At 53.5% G+C, this 25347-nt stretch overlaps 10 protein-coding genes across 10 annotated transcripts; 5 read left to right on the top strand and 5 right to left on the bottom strand.

Annotated features, from left to right (window-relative positions):
- Positions 1 to 692: 692 nt before the first annotated feature.
- Positions 693 to 1348, bottom strand: CkaCkLH20_03816 (40s ribosomal protein s25; the record flags this gene model as incomplete). Its single annotated transcript, XM_038886535.1, has 4 exons — positions 693 to 992; positions 1097 to 1102; positions 1163 to 1198; positions 1271 to 1348. 4 exons carry the CDS (start codon positions 1346 to 1348, stop codon positions 693 to 695), a joined length of 420 nt encoding a protein of 139 aa, XP_038748377.1.
- A 343-nt stretch (positions 1349 to 1691) lies between these two features.
- CkaCkLH20_03815 (putative ribosomal protein S7) lies at positions 1692 to 2570 on the top strand (the record flags this gene model as incomplete). The annotated part of the gene is made up of 3 exons (XM_038886534.1): positions 1692 to 1831; positions 1953 to 2136; positions 2253 to 2570. 3 exons carry the CDS (start codon positions 1692 to 1694, stop codon positions 2568 to 2570), a joined length of 642 nt encoding a protein of 213 aa, XP_038748376.1.
- A 1027-nt stretch (positions 2571 to 3597) lies between these two features.
- CkaCkLH20_03814 (acetyltransferase) lies at positions 3598 to 4530 on the bottom strand (the record flags this gene model as incomplete). Its single annotated transcript, XM_038886533.1, has 1 exon — positions 3598 to 4530. One exon carries the CDS (start codon positions 4528 to 4530, stop codon positions 3598 to 3600), a length of 933 nt encoding a protein of 310 aa, XP_038748375.1.
- Positions 4531 to 6297: 1767 nt separating this feature from the next.
- CkaCkLH20_03813 (heavy-metal-associated domain-containing protein) lies at positions 6298 to 6725 on the bottom strand (the record flags this gene model as incomplete). Its single annotated transcript, XM_038886532.1, has 2 exons — positions 6298 to 6464; positions 6638 to 6725. 2 exons carry the CDS (start codon positions 6723 to 6725, stop codon positions 6298 to 6300), a joined length of 255 nt encoding a protein of 84 aa, XP_038748374.1.
- Positions 6726 to 8750: 2025 nt separating this feature from the next.
- Positions 8751 to 11846, bottom strand: CkaCkLH20_03812 (uncharacterized protein; the record flags this gene model as incomplete). Its single annotated transcript, XM_038886531.1, has 1 exon — positions 8751 to 11846. The coding sequence occupies one exon, from the start codon at positions 11844 to 11846 to the stop codon at positions 8751 to 8753; it is 3096 nt and encodes a 1031-aa protein (XP_038748373.1).
- Positions 11847 to 13159: 1313 nt separating this feature from the next.
- Positions 13160 to 13999, top strand: CkaCkLH20_03811 (uncharacterized protein; the record flags this gene model as incomplete). The annotated part of the gene is made up of 2 exons (XM_038886530.1): positions 13160 to 13221; positions 13273 to 13999. 2 exons carry the CDS (start codon positions 13160 to 13162, stop codon positions 13997 to 13999), a joined length of 789 nt encoding a protein of 262 aa, XP_038748372.1.
- A 685-nt stretch (positions 14000 to 14684) lies between these two features.
- CkaCkLH20_03810 (uncharacterized protein) lies at positions 14685 to 15273 on the top strand (the record flags this gene model as incomplete). The annotated part of the gene is made up of 2 exons (XM_038886529.1): positions 14685 to 14855; positions 14917 to 15273. The coding sequence occupies 2 exons, from the start codon at positions 14685 to 14687 to the stop codon at positions 15271 to 15273; spliced, it is 528 nt and encodes a 175-aa protein (XP_038748371.1).
- A 558-nt stretch (positions 15274 to 15831) lies between these two features.
- CkaCkLH20_03809 (uncharacterized protein) lies at positions 15832 to 17323 on the bottom strand (the record flags this gene model as incomplete). The annotated part of the gene is made up of 2 exons (XM_038886528.1): positions 15832 to 16789; positions 16845 to 17323. 2 exons carry the CDS (start codon positions 17321 to 17323, stop codon positions 15832 to 15834), a joined length of 1437 nt encoding a protein of 478 aa, XP_038748370.1.
- Positions 17324 to 17701: 378 nt separating this feature from the next.
- Positions 17702 to 20302, top strand: CkaCkLH20_03808 (DEAD/DEAH box helicase; the record flags this gene model as incomplete). The annotated part of the gene is made up of 1 exon (XM_038886527.1): positions 17702 to 20302. One exon carries the CDS (start codon positions 17702 to 17704, stop codon positions 20300 to 20302), a length of 2601 nt encoding a protein of 866 aa, XP_038748369.1.
- Positions 20303 to 20825: 523 nt separating this feature from the next.
- On the top strand, positions 20826 to 25193 carry CkaCkLH20_03807 (nacht and ankyrin domain protein; the record flags this gene model as incomplete). Its single annotated transcript, XM_038886526.1, has 3 exons — positions 20826 to 21891; positions 21937 to 23463; positions 24556 to 25193. 3 exons carry the CDS (start codon positions 20826 to 20828, stop codon positions 25191 to 25193), a joined length of 3231 nt encoding a protein of 1076 aa, XP_038748368.1.
- Positions 25194 to 25347: the final 154 nt, after the last annotated feature.

The raw sequence follows: 25347 nt of genomic DNA, 5'->3' as shown, positions 1-25347 counted from the left end.
GGCGAAGCTTCACCGAGTCGTCACTGACCTCGGTAACGTAGCTAGCTCCCTCAGCGACTCGGCCCCGACCGTCGCCAACTCCTCCAGTTGGGTGTATGACGCATACCCCGCGCCCGATCACCACCTCCGCACCAGCAATCCTCGTGGCAGGTGAATCAAGGCAGGCCACCAGGCGCCCTTCGTCAACGAGCATTGCGGCGAACCTGACCCCAAGATGCGACAGTCATCCAGGCGTAACTCGTCTCTCCGAGCAGGGTTCGACGGTCAAGTCCATCCACCACGAGCCTCGATATTTCGAGGGATAGGAAAGGTCGGCAAGCACAGACGTATGAATCGGAAAGGAGGAGAGGAAGCAGGGGCACCATCATTGGGAGGTCTGGACGTGTTCATTTTATTTCTTTGACTGACGACGCAGCGAATGTACGATCAACTCCGTTCCATTTGCGATGCTAAGCAAATCCGATCCCTAAGGCCCAAGGTATAAATGCTTCTTCATCGAGCATCTGTAAAGCCCTCCTGACCAGGCAGATGATATGACCATATCCGTCCCTTGTCCTCCCGAATGCCTTTTTTTGTCTTCGTTCATGCGTTACCACACTTGAGTGAGGCGGGTTTAGTCAGAGCCACCAACGGCACGGGCTGTCGCGCGTGTTAGCCAACATTTACTTCGTCGTGTGATCGGGACATTGTGTTCATCGCGAGCGCGCCCTCGAGAAAATTTGTCCATGGGGTTTCGACGTACTGTAGATCTTCATCTTGCTGTGCTGCACCACGGGCTTGATGATGCCCTTCTCCTCGAGGTCGGCAAGGCACTGGCGGGCCAGGGAGCCGTTGATCTTGAGACGGTCGACCAGGACGGCGACGGTCACCAGACGGTAGGACTGGACATCCTTGTAGAGCTTGTCGGAAGTGTTCTTGTCGAGGATGACGGCGTGCTGGGCCTTGTCCTTGACCTTTCCCTTGGACCTGTAACGAACGGGGTGGTAAGTCGGCTGTCGATGGATTGGGGGTGGAGGCGTTCGAGGCACGGCAAAAAGTCGTCGGTCTTTCGATGAAAACTCGTCTTTCTCGCGCGCACTCTTCTAAGATTTCATACGTACCACTATCTCGATGTTAGCGACGATTTTGGAAACAATCACATTAGGGACAAGTCTCGACGAACCTTCTTCTTTTGCTTCTTAGCTCCAGCTGCGGGCGCCTTCAGAAATAGTCAGTACAATTTTTCCCAGCCCAACGTCGCGACACGACATCGCCAAAAGGGGGCCCGTACCATTTTGTCTGATTTGTGATGTCGTCGTGGGAATGCAGGCACCTGGGTCGGGTTGGGCGGAAGATGTGATTTCAACAAAGCGTGAAAGAGGTTCGACGGGGGGCCCGCCCACTTCGGCTGAGGCCCGGCCTAGGGCAGAGGAGCCCTGATTTTTCCAGCCGGGCGGTCTCCACCCTCCGTCACGGGGGGCTCTGATTGGCCCTCACGGGCTGGGAAAAAATGCCCTGCCCGCTCTGGCGCGCGCACTCAACGAAAGCCCGTTTTCGCCTTTCGAAGCCCGCCGTCGAAAAAAATCCACCCAGGCCTTGCCGTGATCTCCAAGTTTGGACTTTTCCCTCAACCACCACGACCAACCACATTTTCCCTCCCACCACTTTCCCAAAGGCTTCCCCCCTACTAACCCTTAAGGTCGAAAGCGAAAATGTCTGACGGCGGTGATATCGAGGTCGAGAACGTCGGCACCTACGACGTTCTCCCCAAGGACGTTGTCAAGGAGGTCGGCAACGTCAAGCTCTTCAACAAGTGGGATTACGATGTTGAGGTCCGCGACATCTCTCTGACGTGAGCCTCTCCCTCCCCTCCCAAAAGCACGAAGAATTTTGGCTGCGCGCGCGCGCAAAACGACGAGAAACACAACACGAAAGAGGGAATCGAGTGCTAATTGCGATATCAATCGAAATAGTGACTACATCTCCCTCCGCAACCCCGTCTATGTCACCCACTCCGCTGGCCGCTATGCCGTCAAGCGTTTCCGCAAGGCCAACTGCCCCATCATTGAGCGCCTCACCAACTCCCTCATGATGCACGGCCGCAACAACGGAAAGAAGCTCATGGCCGTCCGCATCGTTGCCCACGCCTTCGAGATCGTACGTCCCACCCCGAATCTGCCCCCCTCGGCAACGAAAAGCCCTACCCAGGATCGAGACTTGAGGAGGGACACAGGACAGAGAGAACACACGCAGACTAACACTCAACCACACAGATCCACCTGATGACCGACCAGAACCCCATCCAGATCGCCGTCGACGCCATCGTCAACTGCGGTCCCCGCGAAGACTCCACCCGTATCGGTTCCGCCGGTACCGTCCGTCGCCAGGCCGTCGATGTCTCCCCCCTGCGCCGCGTCAACCAGGCCATCGCCCTCCTCACCACCGGCGCCCGCGAGGCCTCCTTCCGCAACGTCAAGTCCATCGCCGAGTGCCTCGCCGAGGAGCTGATCAACGCCGCCAAGGGCTCCAGCAACTCCTACGCCATCAAGAAGAAGGACGAGCTCGAGCGTGTCGCCAAGTCCAACCGGTAAAGGGTTTCAACCTTTTTCTCGCTGTGGGGAGGGTGTATGTGTGTGTCGTTTCGCCCCAGGACGGAATTGTCATTTGGGGGGAACTACTACTGCACCTTTTTTCGCTGGTTGGGTGGGGGAGGAGATCATCTGGTGTGTTGTCGGGGATGAGGAGGAAAAAGCTCCCTCCCATCTTCGTCATCACGCTGTGAAGGAAATTGGGAGGCGACCACGGGGCCATCTGGTTTGGAAGAAACTGGAGGGACCAGCGGGCTTCTTTTTTTCCCTTCTTAACGTCGTAAAACTTGCTTTTGGGGACAAATCAACGGAGGCGTGGTATTACATAACAGGGCAATCATCATCTTTTTTTTTCCAAACACATCCCTCAAGAAGAGAAAAAAGAATGTTGCGCTGAAAAAGCTTTATTCGTTTGCGCGTTCGGGAATGGGGAACGCGGCTACGGCATCAATGTCTCTTGCGGCTTCAAGGTGGTTTTCCAATAAAAGCCAAAGCTCGTCAGAGCAAATGATCAAAAAGAACAACCCCCGCGTTCCGCAGTGCCTTGGTGAATTGGACACGATACCCTCTCTGAGAGAAGGGACAGGCCTGGGGAGCCATGTGATATGACGATACAGGACTCTGAAGTTGTAGTCCCGAAACGCCACGTTGGTTCCTTGCGATTTGTTATGCCAGGTACGCTATTGAGTTGCAAAGGGAGACATGGTTGGCCTCTGGCTCTCCTGGTTATGCTCTGTAAATGGGATTGAGATAGTATTCCAAGCACCATCCGCTTTGCTCACGCAACGCATGGCCGTCTGCTGCATTGGTGTAAGATGGTATTTCTCCATATCTCCAAAACCTGGTCTCGTTCCGCCTCTATCATCTTCTGCCAAGTGGCAAACCTAAGAATATTAACGGCTCGTAGCCTAGAATGAAAGCAACTAGCCCATCGTCAATCGTAAGTCGTAAATTTCCCTGGGCCGACGGATACCCAACCTCAACCACGAGACCCTCTACTCGAGCCATCATGAGTTACAACCCTCTCAGATCATATCAGAGTCGATGGAAGTGTCGAAGGAACAACAGAAGGCTCCCTGTCAACCTCCAACCGCTTGAACATCCCCTTGTGCTCAATGCCTTCTTCTGTCCAGGTGCCCATTGCCTCGTCAACCTTAAACCCCATCTTCTCCCACAGCCTCACAACTTGCGCCTGCGCATGCACGCACACGAGACCCTTCCACTTGGGCAGCTCGTCCAGCGTCGAAGCTCCAATCCCGTCGATCCCCATCTCCTTGATGCTAGGATCGAAGCGGCGCGGGTTACTCTTAAGCCAGGCCAGGGCCGTTGTGACCAGCAGGTTCGCAACGCGGTGTCCTCTGAGTTCCTTGTCGACGGCGAGCCGGCCTAGCTTGACGTACGGCTCGATCCCGTCATGCATGTCCGTCGCACGATCCGGCCCTGCGTACGGCTTCGGCATGGACGACCTCCTCTCGTCGCCCACATGCTCGGCCGCACCTGCCACGCCGTCTGCCTTGACGGGGCTCTTCTGCTCCTCGGCTGACTTGACCACGTCGCCATCGACCTTCTCTTCCACGAGTTTGCCGTCCCAGTAGACACCGCCATTTCGGGGGTGCGGGTCATGGGGGAAGGGCACCACTCGGATGGTGCCGATGGGTGTGCTGCGGGTGCTGCTGCGTTGAGGCTCGAGGATGTTGCCATCGGCGTCCAGAACCTCGTCCTGGATTTTTTTGTTGATCGAGGCGTAAGTGACCCAGTGGAAGGAACGGTTGTCGTCGGCGTCAACCTCGTTCTCGAGGGGTACGCCCTGCTCCTTCACAAAGACTTTCTCGCGGACCTCCATAGCGTCGCGGAACAACTGGGGAACGGAGTCTGGTTGCTCATTGTGTGGCTTGCCGCGAATGAAAGTGTCGAGGCTTGGGGGCTCGAGTAGGGACACAAAAGGTGTTCCGTCGGGTGCCATGTTGGCGATGAGTTGAGAGTTTTGGCTGTTTGAGTTGTGTAAGATGCGACGAACGGGTTGGTGTACTGCTGTCGTTCTGGAAGTAGGTTCTTCTTAAAAGCGTTGTTGCAAGGGTGAGGTAAAAGTCAAACGGAAGCGGTAAAGTTGCGTTTCTGTTTTATGGTGGCATGGAGTTGTTGAGGTTGGAGAGAAGTTTGGGTTGAATGAGAAGCGCAACGTGGAGGTCTCATCTTAATGCATGAAAAGCCACGAAGTTTAAGGCAGGTAAGACTCATACCTATTCTTTGGGGTAACTGCGCTTGTTGACGGGAAGGCGCGCACGCACTGAAGCAAACAAGAAAACCGGGGAAAGTACCACCGCCACCAGGTGTGATAGGCCCCCCGGTCTTCGTCATCCGAGATTCCTCTCCTACCATCCAGACTGCGCGACGTATTCAGGTGCTCAAACTTCAGCGCAGCCTACAGAACAGAGAAGGAATATCTCAACGTTGTACGTCGAAAGAGGCGGGGAACCATCACCTGCCCTGCGACACTGGCAGAATATGACGTTGGCAGGCACACCTTCCCCGGTCTCCCGGGTGGCGTGCAATCCGCCGATCCAAGCGGCGTGTGGGGGCCTTTCAGGACCGGACTCCGGCGTACCTGTCTCTTCTTCTCTCTGGCACCAGCTTTCAGGGTCCTTCATTTCACGTGTGCTTCCGTCGCATGCTGCATTCTTTGGTTTCCATTGGGCAAGGTATCAAGATCGGCATATGCAGATCTGAGGGCTCCAGTATGCGACTTGGCGAGACGGCGAATTCGACTGGAAGGTAACCCTACCTTACTATTGCCGCCTGCGCGAGGAGACAATGGAATAGTTGCGAGAGGCTGTCTTTGACCCTGCTAATTGATACCCGTGAATGTCCTATTGGATATCCTGTTTGTCCCAGCCCCAAAAATCTCAACGCTACTTCAGAAGTGCTTTCAATGAGCTTGCTCGGGGCACAGATGTCTAAATGTGCCGTAGGGCTAAGTCCTTTCAGTTGCAAAGCCTCGTGATCTTGTTGGCCACGCATGATCATTGAGACCTATGTTTGGTGCATCGTTTACGCAGTACACGGCTTCATCAAGTTTCTAACATATTTCCAAGTATTTCATGGACATCGATATCTAATCATGGCAGTGACCACCAAAAAGCTTGAAGTGTCCAGTCCGCGAAGGCCTAGAATCAATACATCATGTCGTACTTGGTTTTGGTTCAAATTGACCATCTCCACGTCATTGTGAGATTTCATGTCGTTCACTTGGTTGGACGCACACTCAAGGGTTCAACCCTTTCGGCGAGGTGATGAGTGGCTTTGCCGTAGTTCCCAGCGAGACTACTGCCGGGCTATTTGGCACCTAGTTGTCTCTTTCTTGTCGACGAACATCATGATCAGTACTGCGGTAGTTCTTATGTTTCCCATTCCTTTTGGATGCTTCTCGAACGGAGGATCAGAGTCACAGGCTACCATGAACCGATCATCAGAGTCTGCCAGTATCCGCAGGCCACCACAGCATGAACAAGTCCAGCACGTGAAAGTAATCTCGAACGACGGCGTCCCCGCCAGTCCGTATTCGCATTCGCAAAGCAGAAGATTCCTAGGCGTACGTATTCATATAGATATCAAGAACGGCCCGGCCCCAACAAGAACTCCTCGCAAAAGGGGGTTTATAACCTCGCAGCTTCCGCCCATATCGATTCTGCGCCGTCGTCTTCCTCCTCTCTTGCATTACGCAACCCGCCATCTATGCGGCAGCGACCTCGACGCTCTGCTCGACGCCGTCGGCGCTGCCGGAGTTGACCTTCTTTCCGGTCTTGGCGATGGTCTGGAGGACCTTCTCGTAGGGCAGGCTCTCCTCGGCGACGACGGTGGCGGTCTGGGAGTCGAGGGAGACCTCGTAGGACTTGACGCCTGCGCGCGGGACCGGCTCGTCAGCAAACAACTCTCTCAAAACATCCACAGCTGCCACCGATCTCTGACATCACTCCGGTGACCGCCTTTGTGGCATAGTAGCCCAAAGGACCAACAAGGTGCACACGCAGCGCCGAACCGGAACCAGGGAGAATGGAACGCTGGCGACTCACCATCGAGCTTCTTCAGGACGCGGTCGACGGCGCCGGAGCAGCCGCCGCAGCTCATGCTGACGTTGAACTTGTAGGTGTGCTCAGACATTTTGTTTGTAGTGTGTGTGTTGTGTTGCTGCGTCGTTGGAAGAAGAGTAAGCTTTCGGGTACTGTGGTTTGTGGATGGGAGGGTTCGCTGTCGGAATGGCGTTTTTGGCGGGGTAAAGCAAGGAAGGTACCTACCGACGTGCTATTAAAAAAAAGGAGGGGCAGTTCTCGAACGCTCGGCAACTTTTATCAGAAAGAACAAAAAAGGGGGTATCTTAAAGCAGGATCTATCTGAAGAAAAGAAGAGGCGGAATGGTCGGGGAACAGGACTGGATGTCGTTGATTATATATTCATCCAAAATAGCATTAATAATTCGAAAAATCGCAGCGCTTCAGCCTTGGATGGCGCAAGAGCTCCTTCCCGTCACCCAAACCTACTTAGCTAACCCCCCGGACAGCCGAAAGGGTCTCGTTCTGAAACTTGCTCACCTCTCGACGACAATTTCGCACCAAAATACAGCTGTCCTTCCTCCTGAAACAGACCCATTCCCGCGACCCCGTACCGTACCGTACCTGCCTTGGAGCGCATTTCATTTGCGAACCGCGACATCAGACCTGCAGCGTCCCAAGATGTCGCCCCTAGGTACGGAGGAAACCCCCCAGATCGACGGTGCGTTTTGCAGCAGATCGTGAGTGCAGTGTAAGCTCGGGTAAGCACGGCTATTGTCATCTGTACATAGTTGTCCTCTTGTTCCCATCGAGGGTGTGTTCCCGCCACTTGGCCTTCATGGATGTCGCGTGCGGTCGAACCCGCTCCGGGATGACCGGGGCCAGGGGTCTTGGGTTCCGTGAGCAAACATCAATCTACCTACACATTCATCCATATTGCCGACGCTGGATCTTCATACGCCACTTTCTGGGAAATGGAATTTTACTGGAATATGTGAGTCTCGTGCCGAAGCGTATCTGCGATGACTAGCATTCTCGTCTGTTCGGGACCAACCATTTATGCCGAACTCATTGCTCAATCATCAGTTGTACCTTGAGGGTATCGCCATGAAACTTTGACTGCTTGGACTCTGGCTGCCTGATGTTGAGAGGTTTCTGGGCGTCATTCTATATACACCTTAAGAGGGCAAACGCTGTGATAATTTGTTACCGCAGTCGTATGGTACAAGAAAAAGGGGGATCATATTTCACATACAGCTCAATCATCAGCAACTGTATTGAGGGTGTGAGATGACTGGGAGAAATAAATCAGGGGATTACCAGAGCGCTTGGTAAGAGAACAAGTGGTCTACTACATCAAAACGCCATTCTAGGTAGCTGCAAATGGAAAACACAAAGAGAAACTCATATTGTTTAATACATAACGCAGTAGTTCTCAACGTATAGTCTAGAACGATTGATCTCCTCAGTGGACAGCCTCGCTCTTGATTTCCCGTTTTCGTCTGGAATATGAATAGAGAATCTGCTAGTTTTCTCCTTTTTTCTTGATTCAGTGTGGAAGTATTAGTATCAAATACTTTGAAATCAACAGCAACGACAAGCGACGCATCACAGAAGACACAGAACATCTTCTTTGCTACCTGGACGAACTGCGGCACATAAGTCAGATCATCACGCTATTTGGGCTCTAGACACCAATGAGACAGGCTTGCCGCTGACTAACTGACGTAGACCACAATCTGTGCCCCGTAAACATCTTCAGTCTGTGGCTCACAGTTTTATACTGCAGTTAATGGCTCTTCCTATATGATTGTGGCTTGGGTTCCTGGGCGTGTTTGTGGCAGTAGCTTCATGGGTGGGTGAGAAGGTTGGCTACCTGTATTCCCTTTTTTTACGCAATAGGAACGGGCAATTGCATTTTGGCCGATGATTTTGCTGTGGAGGAGAGTGAGATGAAGCACGATCTCGTGCACAAGAGGACGCTGCGGATGCGTCGTGGATGGCATTATCACGTTGATGAAACAGAACACGGTGATTTGTCTTGACTCTTTTAATTCATCAGCTGAACGCCTAGGTATTTGTATGTATGCTTATAACTTCAAAAGCAAAAGAAAGGTTCTCCTTCTATAGTACCCAACTACAGCTCATCATGGTCGGGAGCATCCTCCTGCTCCTTGGCCGGCGGGTTCTGCGCCTCCTGGTACTGCTCAAACTTCTTGAGGATCTCCTCCAGCTCCTCCTCGCTGGGCTGCTCGCCGTCGCCGCCGTACTGCACGAAGTTTCCGCCGCCCGGGAGCTCGACGGTCCGGCCGGCTGCGGGCTCCGGCTCGGCGGTCGAGCTCTTCAGGGGGATGGTGGTTGTGGGCTTCTTGGCCCCCTCGGTGGACGCGGACGCGGTGTTGGTCGTCGAGGAGGACGAGGTGGACTTGGTCTTCTTCTTGGCGGCCTTGCTCGCCTTCTTGGTGTTCTTCTCAAAGTGCTTGACGCCCTTCATGGCGAGGTCCATGCCGGCCTTGTCGAGCTTGTCGCGCTTGGCCTGGAGGTCCTTGACGAGGAGGACGGGGTCCGCGGTGGCGATCAGGGCCTCCTGCTTCTTCTCCATCTCCTTGAGCCACTTGACAGTGTCGTCGTACAGGTCCTCGACGAGGTCAAGGTCCTCGCGCTTGTACAGGGGCGGGACGGGGCCCTTCTCCTTGATGACGTCGTCCATCTGGCGGTCTGCGGAGGCCTCGTCGTCCTCAAGACCGTCGAAGTCGCCTGAAGGCGTGGCTGATGGGGTCTCGGTGGAGGTGCTGGACTCCTTGGCCGCGGAAGCGTGCCAGGCGTCGTACTCGTCAATCTGCTTCTTGATGTTGGCGACGAAGGATTGCGTGGAGTTCAGGGCCTCCTTGAGAGCCTTGACCAGCTCGGGGCGCTTCTCGGCCTCCTCGCTTCTCTTCTGGATCTTGGTGACGGGGTCGTTCAGTGCCTTGTACTTCTTCTTGAGCTCGTCGCGAGAGGCATCGGCGCCGTCTCCGTAGAGCCAGTCGCTGGCCTCGCTGTTCAGCTTCTCGAGGCTAGCACGCTCCTCGGCGGTGGAGGCGGCGATGAAGGCCTCGTTCTCCAGGAGGTCGCGAACCTTGTAGGTGAAGCCCTCGAGCTGGTTGAGGGCCTCCTCCCTGAGGCGGCGGGCCTTGTCGGAAGCTTCGAAGGCCTTGAGACGGTCCTTGGACTTGACCAGGGCATCGCGGGAGAGCTCGGGGCGGCCGGTCTTCTCAAGGGTGAAGTCGACGTTGATGACGACGAGCTCCTTCTTCTTGGGTGCGTCCTTGCCATCGGCAGCGGCGTCGCTAGGGATGGGGGAGGAGGAAGCGGAGGTGGCATCGGTCTTGGTAGATGCGGTGGTGGAGGAAGAGGACTCAGTAGAGGCGGAAGCGGACTCAGTGTCCTCCTCGCCGTCCATGACCTTCTGGTCCTTCTTGCCGAAGCCGAAGAGGTTCTTCACACCGTCGACGAAACCCTCCTTCTCAGGGGCGTCGGCTTCGCACTCAACAGTGGCCTTAACAACCTCGACCTCGCCATTCTCACCGCTGAGCTTGACGCCGACCTTGAAGTGAATGTCGCTGTCAACGCAGGAGTACTTCTCCTTGAGCTGAGCGACAGTCGCAGTGAGGTTCTTGGTAGTGAGGATCTTGGTGTCCTGCTCAGCAGAGTCGATCTGCTGGTAGAAAGTAACGGAGAAGTCGTCGTGGTTGGTGAAAGTGACCTCCTTAGGGACACCTCCCTGGGGAGAAACGGCAGACCACAGACGCTGGTGCTGGAGCTTGTCCTTGATGTTGGTCCACTTCATACCGGAGGGGTAGTTGGCGCCCTCGGCGATGCGGATCTCCTTGACACGGAAGCTGGGGCTCAACTCAGCAGCGCGGAAGCCAGCGCCAAAGACGGCAGACTCATCCGAGTTGACGTTGCTGCGAATCTTGTCAGCGGAGCCGACAACGGACTCCAGCTCCTTCTGGACGAAGGGGGTGCGAGAAGCACCGCCGTGGAGAATGACGGAGGTCAAGTCGGAGAGCTCGAGTCCGGCCGCCTTGAGAGCGTTCTGAACCACGGCACCGACACGAGCGGCGTGGCCTTCGGCCATCTTCTCGAAGTCAGCGCGGCTGATCTTGTACCTGAAGTCGACATCTTCGTAGAGACCCTCGAAGCTGGCGCCGGTCTGGGTGTTGGCGCTGAGGACGTGACGGATGCGCTCAGCCTCCTTGGTCAGCTTCGCGACGGCGCGGCCGTGGGTCTTGACCTTGTCAGACTGGGCGGAAATCTTCTGGGCGCCCTTGGACTCGACAAATTGGGCGACCATGTCGTCAATAATGAGAGAGTTGAGAGCGTCACCGCCCAGGGTCCTGTCCCAACCGGAACCCAAAGCAGTCACCTCCTGGACGGTCTTGTTGTACTTGCCAACGTCCTTGACGTTACGGCTCTGGAATCTCATGACGGTGGCCTTGGTGGAGCCGGCGCCCATGTCGAAGACGAGGTGGTACTCGGGCTTGGCTCCCTCGTTGATGTTGGGGAACTGGCGGGAGGTGGCATAGTTGAGACCAACCGCGAGGCCGTCGCTGATGAGAGAGAGGACCTTGAGCCCGGCGAGGTCAGCGGCCGTCTGGATGGCGCGCTTCTCCTCGGTGGTGAAGTAGGGAGGGACCGTGAGGACAATGGAACGAACAGAAGTTCCAGATCCGGCGGCGGCCTCGGCGTTCTTCTGGATAGCCTGGAGCTCCATGGCCAGCAGCTCCTCGACGAGCCATGCCTCCTCTTCCTCGGTGAAAGCCTTGCTCTTGAAAGCGGCGGTCTCACGCTCCTTGTTCTTCTCGAGCTGCAGGGCGGGGTGTCGGGCAGCGTATTCCTGGACAATCGGGTGGTCGACGGTGAGACCAAGGATGGTCTTCAGGTTGGGGTAGACATCGTGGGGGAATCTGGCGGCGAGGGCGACGGCGTCGGAGCCGTATAATCTCTCGGGGTAAGATCCGGACTTGGGGCCGCTCGAGAGAGGCTTGAATGTGACGGCGGAGATCTCCTTTCGGCGCGAGTCCTTGGTCAGGACAATGTCGAGAGGAATACCGGGCTTGACCAGGGCAGCCTTGATGTACTCGGTACCGAGGTCAACACCCAGGACCGCAGAGACGGCAAAGACCTGGGCGGAAAAGAAGAATACGCAGCCGAGGAATACCCTCAACGGCGAGAAGGTTCGTTGCGCCATTGTGTAGATGGTTTGCGCCCAATGGCGCTGTTGAGTGTGGGTTTGTCGTAGAGACGAGTGTCGGTCGGTGCTAACAGTGCTTCTGGATTGCTGTTAGACAAATCCCGGCGAGAGACTTGGGAAGCTCGTTTGCGCCGTGGTGGTAGAGAACGAGAAACCCTAAAGAAACGGAAAGAAGGGAAGGTCTCAAGGCAGATATGACCCAGAAATATGGACAATTCAGAGGGCCGTTAAAAGAGACGTGAAGGTGTCCTCTACTGGATTCGGTGCCATCCCCAGACTGGGTCGTCTCGGCAAGGATGTGGTCCCGCTGCTAATCGCTTACCTGTCCAGGGCGAAGAGGACAGCTGTAAGGAAAAAAAAAGGTTGTGGCGCAAACTGCAAGGCTGAATCCACGATAAGCTTGCCATTGGTGCGATAAGCTTAGTCCCGGGAGTTGGTGGCAGTTGTTCCGATAATAGTGGGTCGGATGACAGGGGTCAAGCCACAGTTAAGGGGCCAACGCCGAGCTTCCATCGCATATTCTTTTTCAACGACGAAGTTCTCATAACCCAGGCATTACATAAAGGTTACGTGAAATATGACACCATCAAGAGCGGTCAGTCGCCGTAAACCTGGCGAAAAGTTCCAATTCATTGACTCAATTTCTCTGGAATTGTCGAAAGTGCTGTTCATGCAGGTGGACCAAGCGCGCAGCTGCCTGTGCCATAGTCCAAATAAAGCCGCATGGAAGCTTCGCGATGGCTGTTGGGAACACCCTGTTCGCCATGGGTTGAACTGCTTTACCCAGAACAGTTTGGGACAGCGGAGGCTCTGGCCCGTCGATGATACGGTAGACTGACACTCAACTTGGCACCAAGCGTAACCGGCGCTTCTCCACCGTCCTTGGCTTAGTTACGTACGGAGAAGATGGCTTTCATTGCATCAATTTGCAAGTTTGAAAGAATTGACTTGCAGCCACGTTCTTCGAATCGTCTGTTTACAGCCAGCGACTTCGGATGGCATTGATCGAAATCTGGTTAGCATCTCGAGAGGAGTTGTCTGGAATTGGAGATCGCGGGGTAACAGAGCTACAGTGGGGCAACTCATGGCGGGGTTAAGTGACACAGGCGTCCAATCCTCCATCACCTACCTTTTGTAAGGGAGATGATGAGCGACTACGACACCTAATAGCGCGGCACGATTCAAAGTGCCTGCACACAAATCTGGACTCAAACAGAACTGTCAGGTCTTTGGAAAGTCGAATTTAGTTAAACAACCATCCACAGGCATCTCTTAACGCCCAGTTCGCCAAATTCACCCCATCCAGCAGCATGGCCCCAGTCGACAATGAGATCAAGGGCAGATTGGCGCTGGTAACGGGTGCTTCTGGTGGGTAAGTCAACTTGCCGGATACTCGCAACAGTTGTATGCTCATTGATCATAGGATCGGAGGCGCCTGTGCCAGAGAGCTTTTCGCTCACGGTGCTCGTCTGGCGTTGACCTGTTCATCCGAGAATACCAAGCCCAAAATCTCAGAGCTTGCCGAAGAACTGAGAAACAGCTCAGATCAAGACATAAATATCTCCCTACATGTAGTAGATATGTCTTCTGCGAGGGGAATCGAGGAGCTTTTCGCACAGATGAAGGAGGAGCACGGCCAACACCCCGACATCCTCGTCTCGAACGCCGGCACAGCTGGCTTCAACAACAAAGCCAACCCCTACCTGGAGAACATCTCGCTCGAAGAGTTCGACTTCACTATCTCCATCAACCTCCGCGCATCCTTCTTATTATGTAAACTGACCATGCCCCACATGACCGCCCAGCACTGGGGCCGCATCGTCTTCGTGTCGTCCATCTCGGCCATCGGCGGCGGCATCAACGGGTGTCACTACGCCGCTAGCAAAGCTGGCATGACCGGGCTGATGAAGAACTTGGCGTCGAAGCATGCGAAGGATGGGGTCACGCTCAACGATGTTGCGCCGGCCATGATTGGCGAGACGGGCATGATACCCGACGAGAAGCGCGTTGAGGGGACGCCTGGTGATGTGAAGAATATTCCCGTGGGGAGGCTGGGAACGCCGCAGGAATGTGCTAACGTGGTCGTGATGCTGTGTAAGACGGGATACTTGACAGGGCAAAGCATCTTGTTGAGCGGTGGTCTGAAGTGAAGTCTGAATTTTGGACATGCGAGATGGTATACCGTCCGATATCATTCTCGAGGTTGCTGCTGCACCCGCAACCGTGTATGGATGTGACGGCTGTCCTTGAGGTGGTTCCCATTACCATTGACGCTTTGATGCTAGTTTCTACCGTAACCATACCTGCTTCTAATCAACCGCAGTTGAGTCTTGATAGTTAATGTGTAATGGGGCCATTCAACATCTGGATCGATCATTTGGGAATGTCAACATTTCTCTGTTTTTTGAAAGACATAACCGTACAATATTAAACATGTCATGTAAGCCCTCAACGATTGTATGCCTGTAGGGATTTTCTCCTGTGTCTCGCTTCTATTCACAGCCTGTTCAATCACTACTCTGCGCCGACCTTGGGCCTAACGAGAATAAGTTACTACGTATAATGTTCGGACTCAATGTCACATGCTGATCGGGTGAATTTGCCGGATGATGGGTTGCTGATCTCGAGATCCTGACTGATCAGGAGTTTCGGTACCCGGCACCTAGATTAATAATCATTCACGACGTCCAAGCAGATGTATTTCACTTGGAGACTTAAGAGCTCTGGACTGTTGTCTTTCTCAATGATAACCTCAAATTCAAACCCAAAAAGTCTACAAACCGCTTTGAAAACATAAATTGGTATAAGAAAAATACGCAGTACGAACCATTCAATATGCCTCTCTACGAAGTCGCCCACGCAACTCCCCTCTCCCAACCACAGCAAGATGCTCTCGCAGAAGCCATCACGACAATACACAGCAGCAAGTTCACCGTACCAAAGATGTTCATCAACGTCATCTTCGTAGACTCCTCAAAAACACCCACTTACGTCGGGGGAAAACGAGTAAACAAACCGAACCCCTCTCCCAAGCCTGCTGAAAAAGGAACTAACACCCACCGCACAGCGCCAATCGAACCGCATCGTCGGACGAGTCCGCCGCGGCTCCTCTCGGACGCAAGAAGACTTCAACTCTCTCTGCAGGGAAATCCGTGCCGCCTGGGCCCGCGTCGTCCATCCAGATGTCGCTGGAGGGCAGTTACCGCCTCAGGAGCTGGAGCTGAGGGCCGTGTTCATCACCGGCGAGCTGATCGCGGGCATGAAGGCGAGCTTTTCGGTACCGTTGGCCGGGGATGAGCTTGCGTGGGCGCAGGAGAATTATAGTGACTTCAAGGAGAGGGCGGATGCGGGAGATGAGGACTTTGTGGATTTGATTGCGGAGCTGCAGACTTGGCCTGGGTTCAAGATTGAAGGAAATGCGTGATACGATGGATTAAGTATTACTATGTGTTGTTCTACTCATGTCTTCTTCTCTTAATGCCCGTTTAAGGGATCGTCTCATGGTTGGATTGGAACACTCCTGGAGCCCTGGACGACCACCCATATCCCAGGGAGGCATGTTTTGGGCACCGCCTGTCGTGGTAACGTTATTCATACGGTAGTTCGAATTGACTCCATGCAAAACCTCTGCTTGTAATCATTCGTTGCGAAGCTAATGACGTTGAACATGGTCGTCTCAGTTCGACTGATGTCCGTCAGAGAATGATCAGAGAAGATTTGAGTGTGGAAACATACCGGAAGTCTGTCGACACTGTCGCGCTGGGCAAACTCTTTGGCTGACGGCTCCTGCCACTTCCTGCGGTTTCGTGCCCCTGTATTGCTTCTGGCGGGATGCCTCATCAATCGTCGCCGTTGCCATTGTCGCCAGTGTTTGGCATCCTTCGGTCTATGCTTATTCTTCTTTGCCTCCTGCTTATTCCGGCATCAAAATTTGCGGCAGGAAAATCTAGCGGTCACGAGGTCTCGCTTGGCTGTCGCGGTGTCAGTCCTCCTTCGAGTCTTCTGCCTCGTCAAGAACTTTTCGTGGCCATTCCGGGCATATGTCGATCTGGTCCCGCGGGAACCAAAGTTCCAAGAGCAAGAAAAGCAAGTAGTCGATGATGCAAACGAGACAGAACAGCTTGCCAGCCCAGATACCACAGCCGTAGTATCGCTTGAGCCGGTCGATGAGTGTAAAAGAGCGAACCCTGCTCGCCCCATTGGCTGCATCGATGCCGTAAAACTCCGCCTCGCTCAGCTCGCCAGAAATACCGTGGTAGACTCGCTCTGTTCGCAGCGCTACGTTGGTCCAAGAGTACATCTTCTGGACCTGCTCGTGAAAGCGCTCTGTGCGGACCTTGTTGGCTCTCAAGGCAGCAATGGCCTTGCCGGTTGCAAAGACCAGGTCGTCCTCTTCCGGTTTGGCGAAGACGGTCATGTGCGATGGAAGAACTTCAGGGATACCTCCAACTTGCGTACACACGACGTAGAGACCACAACTGGCTGCCTCAACAATGACAGTGCCAAACGCCTCCGTGAGACTAGGATGGAGGTAGATATGGCCCCGTACCATGACGTCCCGCACCTCCTCATGCCGGATAGGACCCAACATCTCTACCCTGTCTTGCAACACGTTCTGTTCAATCATCTGTTCGAGGTCGATTGCCTTCGGGCCCGATCCAGCGATAATGAATCTCGTATTTGGGTGGTTCTCCAGGATGCGGGGGATCGCAGCCGTCAGAAGATCCGTTCCTTTGTTATAGAAAAGGCGGGATATGACTACAATTGTAATCATGTCGTTCGGGCCCAGGTGGTGAGCTGGAGGTGGGTTCTGTCCAAAGCTTTGCCCTGTCTCGGATATCGGATAATCGAGCGGACGGAAGTTCTCGGCGACGACGGCGTTTGGGATGACTGAAACCATGAGGGGGTCTAACGACGCTCGAAGAACGGTGTTTTCTTTACTGTGATTTGATGTCAGAATAGTCGGGGGAAAAGAGGCGGGCGGCGCAAGCTTACCATGTATGGCTAACACAGATGACATGGTCGACGTCGCTGAGGGAGAACTTCAAGATCTTGTTCGTCAGAATGCTAGTAGCATCCGCGAAACCAAATAGAGAGTGATCCGTGAAGACGGTACGGAGGCCCATGGTCCTACCATGGAGGATGGCCTCGTGGCACAGAGTGCTTAAGCTGGCGTGGCCATGGACGATCTCGATCTGCTCGCGGATGAGGATGTTGCGGAGGATTGGGAAGGCGGAGAAGACGGTCGGGAAGGTGGCTGATCGGAAGACGACGAAGAAGGGGACGTAATACACTCTAAGGCCATTGGTCAAGTTGCGCACGCCGCTGCGGTCCTCGTAGGCGTGGGTGATGATGATGACCTTGTGTCCGCGGTCAATCAGCTTGGAGGACAACTGGTAGATGTGACTTTCGACTCCTCCGGGTTGCGGGAAGAAGAAGTCGCTGACCATAGCGATGTTATATGTTCGAGCCATTTTCTGTCGCTGTCGTCGTCGTCGCTCGTCATCAGCAGCCGTCACCGTGATGTGAGGATTTGATGCATCATACGCGGGAAGATCGCGTCGCAAAGAGCTGTGGTCGCATTCGCAACAAGGTGGTCGAAGTAACCCCCAAGGCACCTAGGTAGGTAGGTGCCTTCCTGACGTTAAGCTCCAGGGGTTGCAGAGCGATAAGAAGCTTTCGGAAAGCGGTAAAATACGGCAGAACTGATAAGGATGTTGCGCCCAACTTTTTTTCTGGAGTCCAGTGCTTCCCGTCTGTAAACAGCCCCTCCCATCTCACAAAAAGTCCTTGACGAAGGCGGCAACCCGACTGAATAGCTTCGGCAGGGTCCCGAGCACCCAATTGACACGATGTATAACCGATACGTTCCTCCGAAGAAGAACAAGGAGGCGCAAGCGCCCGTCCAGCCTCCAGTACCTCAGTCGGCACCTCCTGCGCCGGAGCCCGCACCTACATGGACGAACGAAAATGCTGCGACCGGAACCGTCACGGCCGGCGACTCAACCTCCAGCCCATACGCTCGATTCGTACCTTCTAAGAAGAAATCCCGAACATCACTCGCAAGTGTGGCGCAACATGACGCCGAAGTCTTGTCTCCTGCAACAAAGCGCAAGCATGAGGTCGAGGTCGAAGCCGAAGCTGAAGTCGAAGAGACTCCCGCCAAAAAGAAGAAGTCTAGGAAGTCAGAAGAAGTTGCCCCTTTAGAAGAAGCAGGGTCTACTCCCTCGAAAGAGTCGAAGAAGGAGAAAAAGTCCAAAAAGTCCAAGAAAGTTGTCGACTCCGACGCCGACGAAGAATCGGCCGGGGACGCTATGGACACACGCGAAGACGAGAAAACGGAATCAGACGAGAAGAAAAGGAAGAAGAAGCGCGCATCTGACGAGGAGGAGGAGGATGTCGTAAAGGAAAAGAAGGACAAGTCAAAGAAGAAGAAAAAGAAGAGCGAGGAGGCTTTGGCCGAAACCGAAGATGATGGAGTTGCAGCTCGACACAAGGCCGTACTTGCCAAGGCAAGTAAGTACCTGAAAAAGGCGGCTGACACGGCTCACGATGAAGTTCCGGATAAGATGGATGTGGACGAGGAGGAGGAAGAAGTGGAAGAACACGGCCTGGAACCGCTTCCCCAGCCCGAACCAGTCGCTCTCGATACATCGAAACCGTCCTACGAGACCCTACCACCTTGGCTCGCTGCCCCTATACGAGTGGCACCGGACACACGGACCCCGTTCGCAGATATTGGCATCAACCCTAAGGCAGCTGAGATCTTGGAATCCAAGGGTTTCAAGGATGCTTTTGCTGTTCAGACAGCAGCCCTTCCCCTACTTCTACCATCTTGCAAGCATCGTCAAGGCGATCTCCTTGTTGCAGCAGCTACTGGATCCGGAAAGACACTGGCGTATGCTCTTCCAATCGTCCGTGACATTAGCCAAGGCACTGTCACGAGACTGCGCGCTCTTGTGGTGCTTCCTACGCGTGAACTGGTCAAACAGGCTCAGGAGGTCTTTGAGCTCTGCGCTAGCGCTTTTGACGGTCGTGATCAGAAGAGAGTTCGCGTGGGTGTTGCCATTGGTAGTCAGCAGTTGAAGTATGAACAGGGGAACCTCGTTGAGAAGGAGGAAAAGTACGATCCAAATGCTTATCGTGCCGCGAACCAGCGCGAACTCGAAGCCTGGAAAGACGTGGAAGAGTCGGTATTGGAGGCTGATGAAGCAGTCCAGAGGACAGAGGCCGGCTCGCTACCGGATCACGTGGTGGATTATGCCTCTAAAGTTGACGTCCTGATCTGCACTCCTGGTAGACTGGTTGAGCACATCAAGCTTACCCCGGGCTTCTCTTTGGATTACGTTCGCTGGCTGGTGGTCGATGAAGCTGATAAGCTGCTGGCACAGAGTTTCCAGGGTTGGTTGGACGTTGTCATGTCCAAGTTGCGCACGAACAAGTTCAGCGCGCGCGACTTCCCTGACTCTAACTTATCTGGCGTCCGCAAGGTTGTTCTCAGTGCGACCCTCACTCGAGACTTGAGTCTGCTCAGCGGTCTGCAGCTTCGCCGGCCACAGCTCATTGTTCTGGAGGGTCAACAGGCCGATGGAACAGCCCCGATTGCTGAACACACTCTGCCAACTCTGCTCAAAGAGTCTGCGATCAGAGTCCACGATGCCAATCTCAAGCCCCTATACCTCATCGATCTTCTGCTGGATGGTCACCTCATGTCCGAAACAGCAACTAAGGCAGAGTCTACAACTACAGCACAGGACGACGATGACGCTACGTCTTCGTCAGACGGATCCTCAGACACATCTTCAGACGCATCTTCAGATACTAGCTCTGAAGCAGGATCGGATACAAGCTCAGATTCCGACTCAAGTTCAGACTCGGATACCAGCTCAGAGGCCTCCGAGACCAAGGCTACAACATCCACAAAGCCTTTCGCAACAACAGCCCTCATCTTCACCAAATCGAACGAAGCCGCGCTCCGTCTGTCCCGTCTCATCTCCCTCCTCCACCCCGAGCTGGCACCGTACATCGCGACCCTCACATCCACCCAAAAGACATCCGACCGTCGCCGCGCCCTCCGCGCCTTTGCTGCCAAACGTCTCCGTCTCTTGGTCGCCTCCGACCTGGTGGCTCGCGGTATCGATCTCTCGCAGCTCGACAACGTCATCAATTACGACCTGCCCGCCAGTGCTGCAGGCTACGTCCACCGTGTCGGTCGTACGGCTCGTGCCGGGCGCGCTGGTGCCGCCTGGACCTTGGTTGAGGACGGAGAGAGTGGTTGGTTCTGGGGCAAGATCGCCAAGCCGAGCAGCGGCATCCGCCGCTCTGCCAAGGTTGACCGTCTGCGCATTGGAGACCCTGACAGCGGTGGCTTCGGAGACGAGAGGGTACAGAAGTATGAGGAGGCTTTGGAGAAGCTGGGCAAGGAGGCGGGCGAGGCCAGAAGGCAAAGATAGTTGTAAATGGCGTATCACACTTGTTCATAATACCATCCAATTTCAAAGCGTCCCGACAAGGGAATCAATCTCTGCATAATTTTGAATATCGAGACTGATAACCTTTCTTGTTCATACCGCGATCCCCTGATGCCATTTTGCTCGCGCACTGTTGTCCATGTTGAGTGTTTCCCCATTCTCTTCGGTTCCCTCCCTTACGGCTCGGGCCCTTCTCTCCGCGATTGTCATTCTGCCTCGTCCTCAGCCACAACGCAATGCCGGGAGAGAGGGGGGATGACATGGACTCCAAGCTGTGGTGGTGTCTCATTGGTCTGACGTGCATCATGGAGGGTCATAAGCAGCTGCGCCAACATGGCGAAACGAACCAATTGGCACCATGGAGCTGGCGCCAGCCTGATTTCGCTCTGGATACAGTCTGGTGGTTAGTCCCGAGGGTGCCCAACAATGTTTACACTTTACACAACACCCAGTTACGCTCCTACGCCTCCCATGAGCGCAATCGGTGAACGTCCGATCGCAAGCCATGGCTAGCCAAAACCCTCGTCCTCGCAATGAGGACATTCGGATCGCCATAATATGCGCCTTGAATCTCGAGTACGATGCTGTCAAACTTGCTTTTGATATGACATGGGAGGGGACTAGATACGACACTCAAGATGGCTACTGTTACTGCGTCGGCCAAATCGGCGGCCACACTTCCTTACTAGTGTCCTGCGAGCCGGGAAAGGTCAACGCAGCGACCGTAACGGGTTCGATCCAAGTCACCTACACCGGAATCAAGCTAGCCGTTGTAGCTGGCATATGCGGCGGAGTACCACGTATCGGCACCGATCAAGAACTTCGTCTGGGAGACGTGGTGATCAGCAAAAGCATCTTCCAATACGACTACGGCCGAAAGAATCCTGACAAGTTTCGCCCAAAAGAAGACATCGAAGACGTGCTTCCTATGCCTGGCAGGCAAATTCGTTCCTTTCTGAGCAACCTACAACAACGCGACGCCAACCTTGCCCTACAGCTTGAAACCAATCGGATTCTTCAAGTGGTACAGCGGCAGGAGGTCGAAAAGTATGATATACCCAAGTACGGACGCCCCGACGAAGAAGATGATTACCTCTACGAAGCGGACTATGTTCACAGGCATCGCGATTCTCGACAGTGTGACTGCAAGGAGTCTGGTGCTTGTGAGGAGGCACGCGATGCATCCTGTGATGAGCTCGGTTGCGAGGATTCTCATCGTGTTCCAAGACCTCGCAAGAGGCAGAAGTTACAAGATGGAAACAGCAGCAGCCTTGATGTTTCACCACAAGTTCGCGTGAGATTCGGTCGTTTCGGATCTGGCGATACCGTCATGAAGAGTGGACGGGATCGCGATACAATTGCGTCGCAACACGGTCTCATGGCTTTTGAGATGGAGGGGGCCGGCGTCCGCAGTCACAATCATGACAGCATCATTGTCAAGGCAGTTTGCGACTACGCAGACAGCCACAAGAACAAGAGCTGGCAAAACTTCTCGGCAGCGGTAGCGGCTTCTGCGACAAAAGCTGTCCTGGAAAGCTTCTCATGCGAACCAAAGATTCCATGCACAAGCCGTAAGTATCTTTCCCAATAAAATGTTCTTGACTAATAGGAATTAGAACTTGTCGAATTCGGTGGGAACCCACAACTTACGACACAGACCGGAGTGGAAAGCAGAACCGACAGTTTCATTGCCGGACATTCTAAAGGAGAATACGACGAAATTGAAAGCAAACTACTCCCATTGCTTGCGGCGGAACACGAAAGATACAAGAACTTCAACCCCCCTAGAGTCAGGGGCACTTGTGAATGGTTTCTCAAGGACCGGAAGTTCCGGGAATGGCTCGAGAGTTCGTCAGGCATCATCTGGGTCTCCGCCGGACCTGGCTGCGGCAAGTCAGTGCTAGCAAGGTCCTTAATCGACGAGAACATGTTGTCGACAAACCCGGAAAAGGCTACTGTCTGCCACTTCTTCTTCAAGGACGGCCAAGAGCGGCGCACGAGCAGCTCTGACGCACTATCTGCCATCTTACACCAGCTCTTCGACCCAAAGAGAGCCAATGGACTGATCCGCCACGCACAAAACCCCTTCAAAAGTCACGAAGAAAAGCTTCGAGACAACTTTTACCAGCTCTGGGAGATTCTGGTTAATTGCGCCAAAGACCCTAACGCCGGCGAAATCGTCTGTATCCTTGACGCGTTGGATGAGTGCAATGAAAGATGCGGCAAAGAGATTCTCCGGGTACTCAAAACCTTCTATTTCGGAGACAAAACGCGCGCTTCTTCGCGACTCAAGTTCATCATCACAAGCCGTCCATATGATCACCTAGAGTCCGAATTCTTGAAGTTTTCCGACGGCGGATTATACGTCCGACTAGACGGAGACGACAAGTCCGCAGACATAGGAGTCGAGATCAATCTCGTTATTGACTACAGAGTCAACGAAATTGCGGAACGGTTTTCCATTGAACAACGTCAAAAGCTGCTGAAGCATCTGAAGGATATGGACCATCGCACCTACCTCTGGCTTCATCTCACTATGGGCATCATCGATGAAAGACGGAGCGCGTACGGCAAGCTCTCCAGGATTGAAAAATTACTGAAAGACCTTCCATCGGATGTAACTGAAGCATACGAAAAGATTCTAAGTCGCAGCCCGAATGCGTTGGATGCCAGATGCCTTCTTCAGATCGTACTGGCCGCAAAGTACCCTTTGACGCTTGAGGAGGTCAACCATTGCTTCGCACTGCAAGAGGAAAGGTTCAGCAGGGGCTCATCATATTCATATGACGATCTTGAGACTGAGCTATGGACCAGTGAGACGGTCAAGAGCACGATACGAAATCTCAGTGGACTTTTTCTCAGCGTTTGCAATGACAAGGTCTCCTTCATTCACAAGACGGCAAGAGACTTCCTCATTGCAGAGTTTGGCTCGCAGACTTCTGATTGGCAGGGAAAGTTCCACCTGCCTTCAGCACACAACCTCATGTTCATTTCCTGCTTTCGTTTTCTATCACTGCAGGATTTCAATGTGCTTTTGAAAGCCAAAAAAGCCCCCCCATTCATGGTATACGCTGCTAAGAACTGGGTCGATCACTACAACTCACAAGATGAGAAGGACAGGGACAAGGTCCACCAAGATGCGCGTGAGCTATGCCGCATAGCCGAACGTCGAAGAAAACCGTCATGGCTTGAGACCAAGACAGAACACGGGGCAATCGCCTTGGGACGTAGAAATGACTGGACAGACTTGATACTCGCAAGCTGTCTTGGCTTAGTAGAAGTCGTTGTGCACCTGCTTGATCGGGAAAAGACCAATGTCAATGAGAAAAACTACTCATTTGGGACGGCGGTTTTGGCGGCGTCACAAGAAGGCCATGTCGGCATAGTTCAAACGCTGTGGGAGCACGACGCTGATTGCAATGCTGGGAATCATCGATATCGAACAGCTCTTCTGGCAGCCATAGAACACGGACATGTTGAAGTGGCAGCCTATCTTCTCAGTGGGAGAACGAGAGCCCACAGCGCCCAAGAGGTCTTCCAAATTGCGACATGCAGCTATAGCGTTAGCAAAGAGTTGATGTCTTTGCTTTTGGAAAAGTTCCCAGAAGTCGAAATCACACAAGCTCTACTGGTCGATATCATAAGAACGGGTAAAATGGAGCTATTGCTTTTACTCTTGGAGAGACATGGCAACCAGGTAAGACTCACTTCGGAGGTTGTCGAATGCGTAGCAGGATGGGCCCCAGTCGGGATGTTGACTCTTCTCCAAGAGAGGTATGGCGCTGCTGTCAAAATCACATCGGAGGTTATTCAAGCTGCAGCAGGCTCACATAGAGGAAAAGAGATGTTGTCTTTCCTCCTACAGAGGCATGAAGACAAAGTCGAACCCATGTCAGAGGTCGTCAGAGCCGCCGTCCAGTCTGTAACAGGGCACAAGATACTAGCTTTCCTCCTTGAGAGGTTTGCGAGTACGATCAAAATCACGCTGGACGACATTATAGTTGCGGTAAATAATGGTTCTTGTGGCAAAGAAATCGTAAAGCTTTTGCTTGAAAAGGGCTTCATTATTGCTGGCAACGTGGAGTTGGTTCTCATAAGCGCAGTAAGAAATTGGAAAGGAAAGGAAATTATTGCCCTGTTGTTGAAAAAGTGTGGAGATTGGTTCAAGATAACGCCGTCCGTCTTTCGTCTTGCAGCGCGAAGCTCCGTGCCGGAGACAATCGCGTTACTCTTAGAGCAACGCGGTTATGAGATCAAGGTCACGCAAGATGCCGTTATTGCCCTTGCAATGAACAGGGAAGCTGACAGGGACACGATAGGTTTGCTTCTGGAAAAGGGTGGAGAGGAGGTTGAAATTACACAAGAGGTTTTGCTTGCTGCGGCTGCGGAAGGTTCAGATTCGATCATGGATTTTCTTCTGGAAAGGTATGACAACAAGGTTCAGGTCACGCAAGAGGTGATTCTAGCCAGAGCGACGAAGTGCTTGGGAAATGCATACGGGATGGCTTCAATTCTAGAGAAGGGCGGTGAAGGGGTCAGGATTAATCAGGAGGTCCTCCTTACTGCAGCCCGCAAAGGGAGCATGACGACTGTAGACTTTCTTCTAGAAGAGCACGGCGACAAAGTCAAAGTTACGCGAGATGTCATAAAAGCTGCGGGAAAAAACTGGATACTTGGGGAGAGAATCATATCTTTGATTTCAGAAAGGTATGGTCATATGGAAGAAATCAAGGCTTGGCTGTCTGAAGAATGGGACTCTGATGAGGACTCTGATGAGGAGAACTCTGATGAGGAGAAGTACAACGACAGGGAACACGATGAAGATGGGAACGAAGAAAGAGATGGGAACGCGGAAACGACGGAAGATAGATAGGATTTAGAGGTTGAGGGTGTTGCTGTTAGAAAGTAGCCCAGGTTTTAACATGAAGCATGGATAGCATCTAGCGTCACGTTTTTGCAAGTTGAGGCGTTGTCAATGTCCAGGCACCGTGTGATCGAGACTTAAAGATAGCTGCCTCAGCAAGGGC

Source organism: Colletotrichum karsti, assembly GCF_011947395.1.
Source record: "Colletotrichum karsti strain CkLH20 chromosome Unknown Scaffold9, whole genome shotgun sequence".
NCBI lineage: Eukaryota > Fungi > Ascomycota > Sordariomycetes > Glomerellales > Glomerellaceae > Colletotrichum > Colletotrichum karsti.
This window is presented reverse-complemented; position numbering and strand designations above follow the sequence as displayed.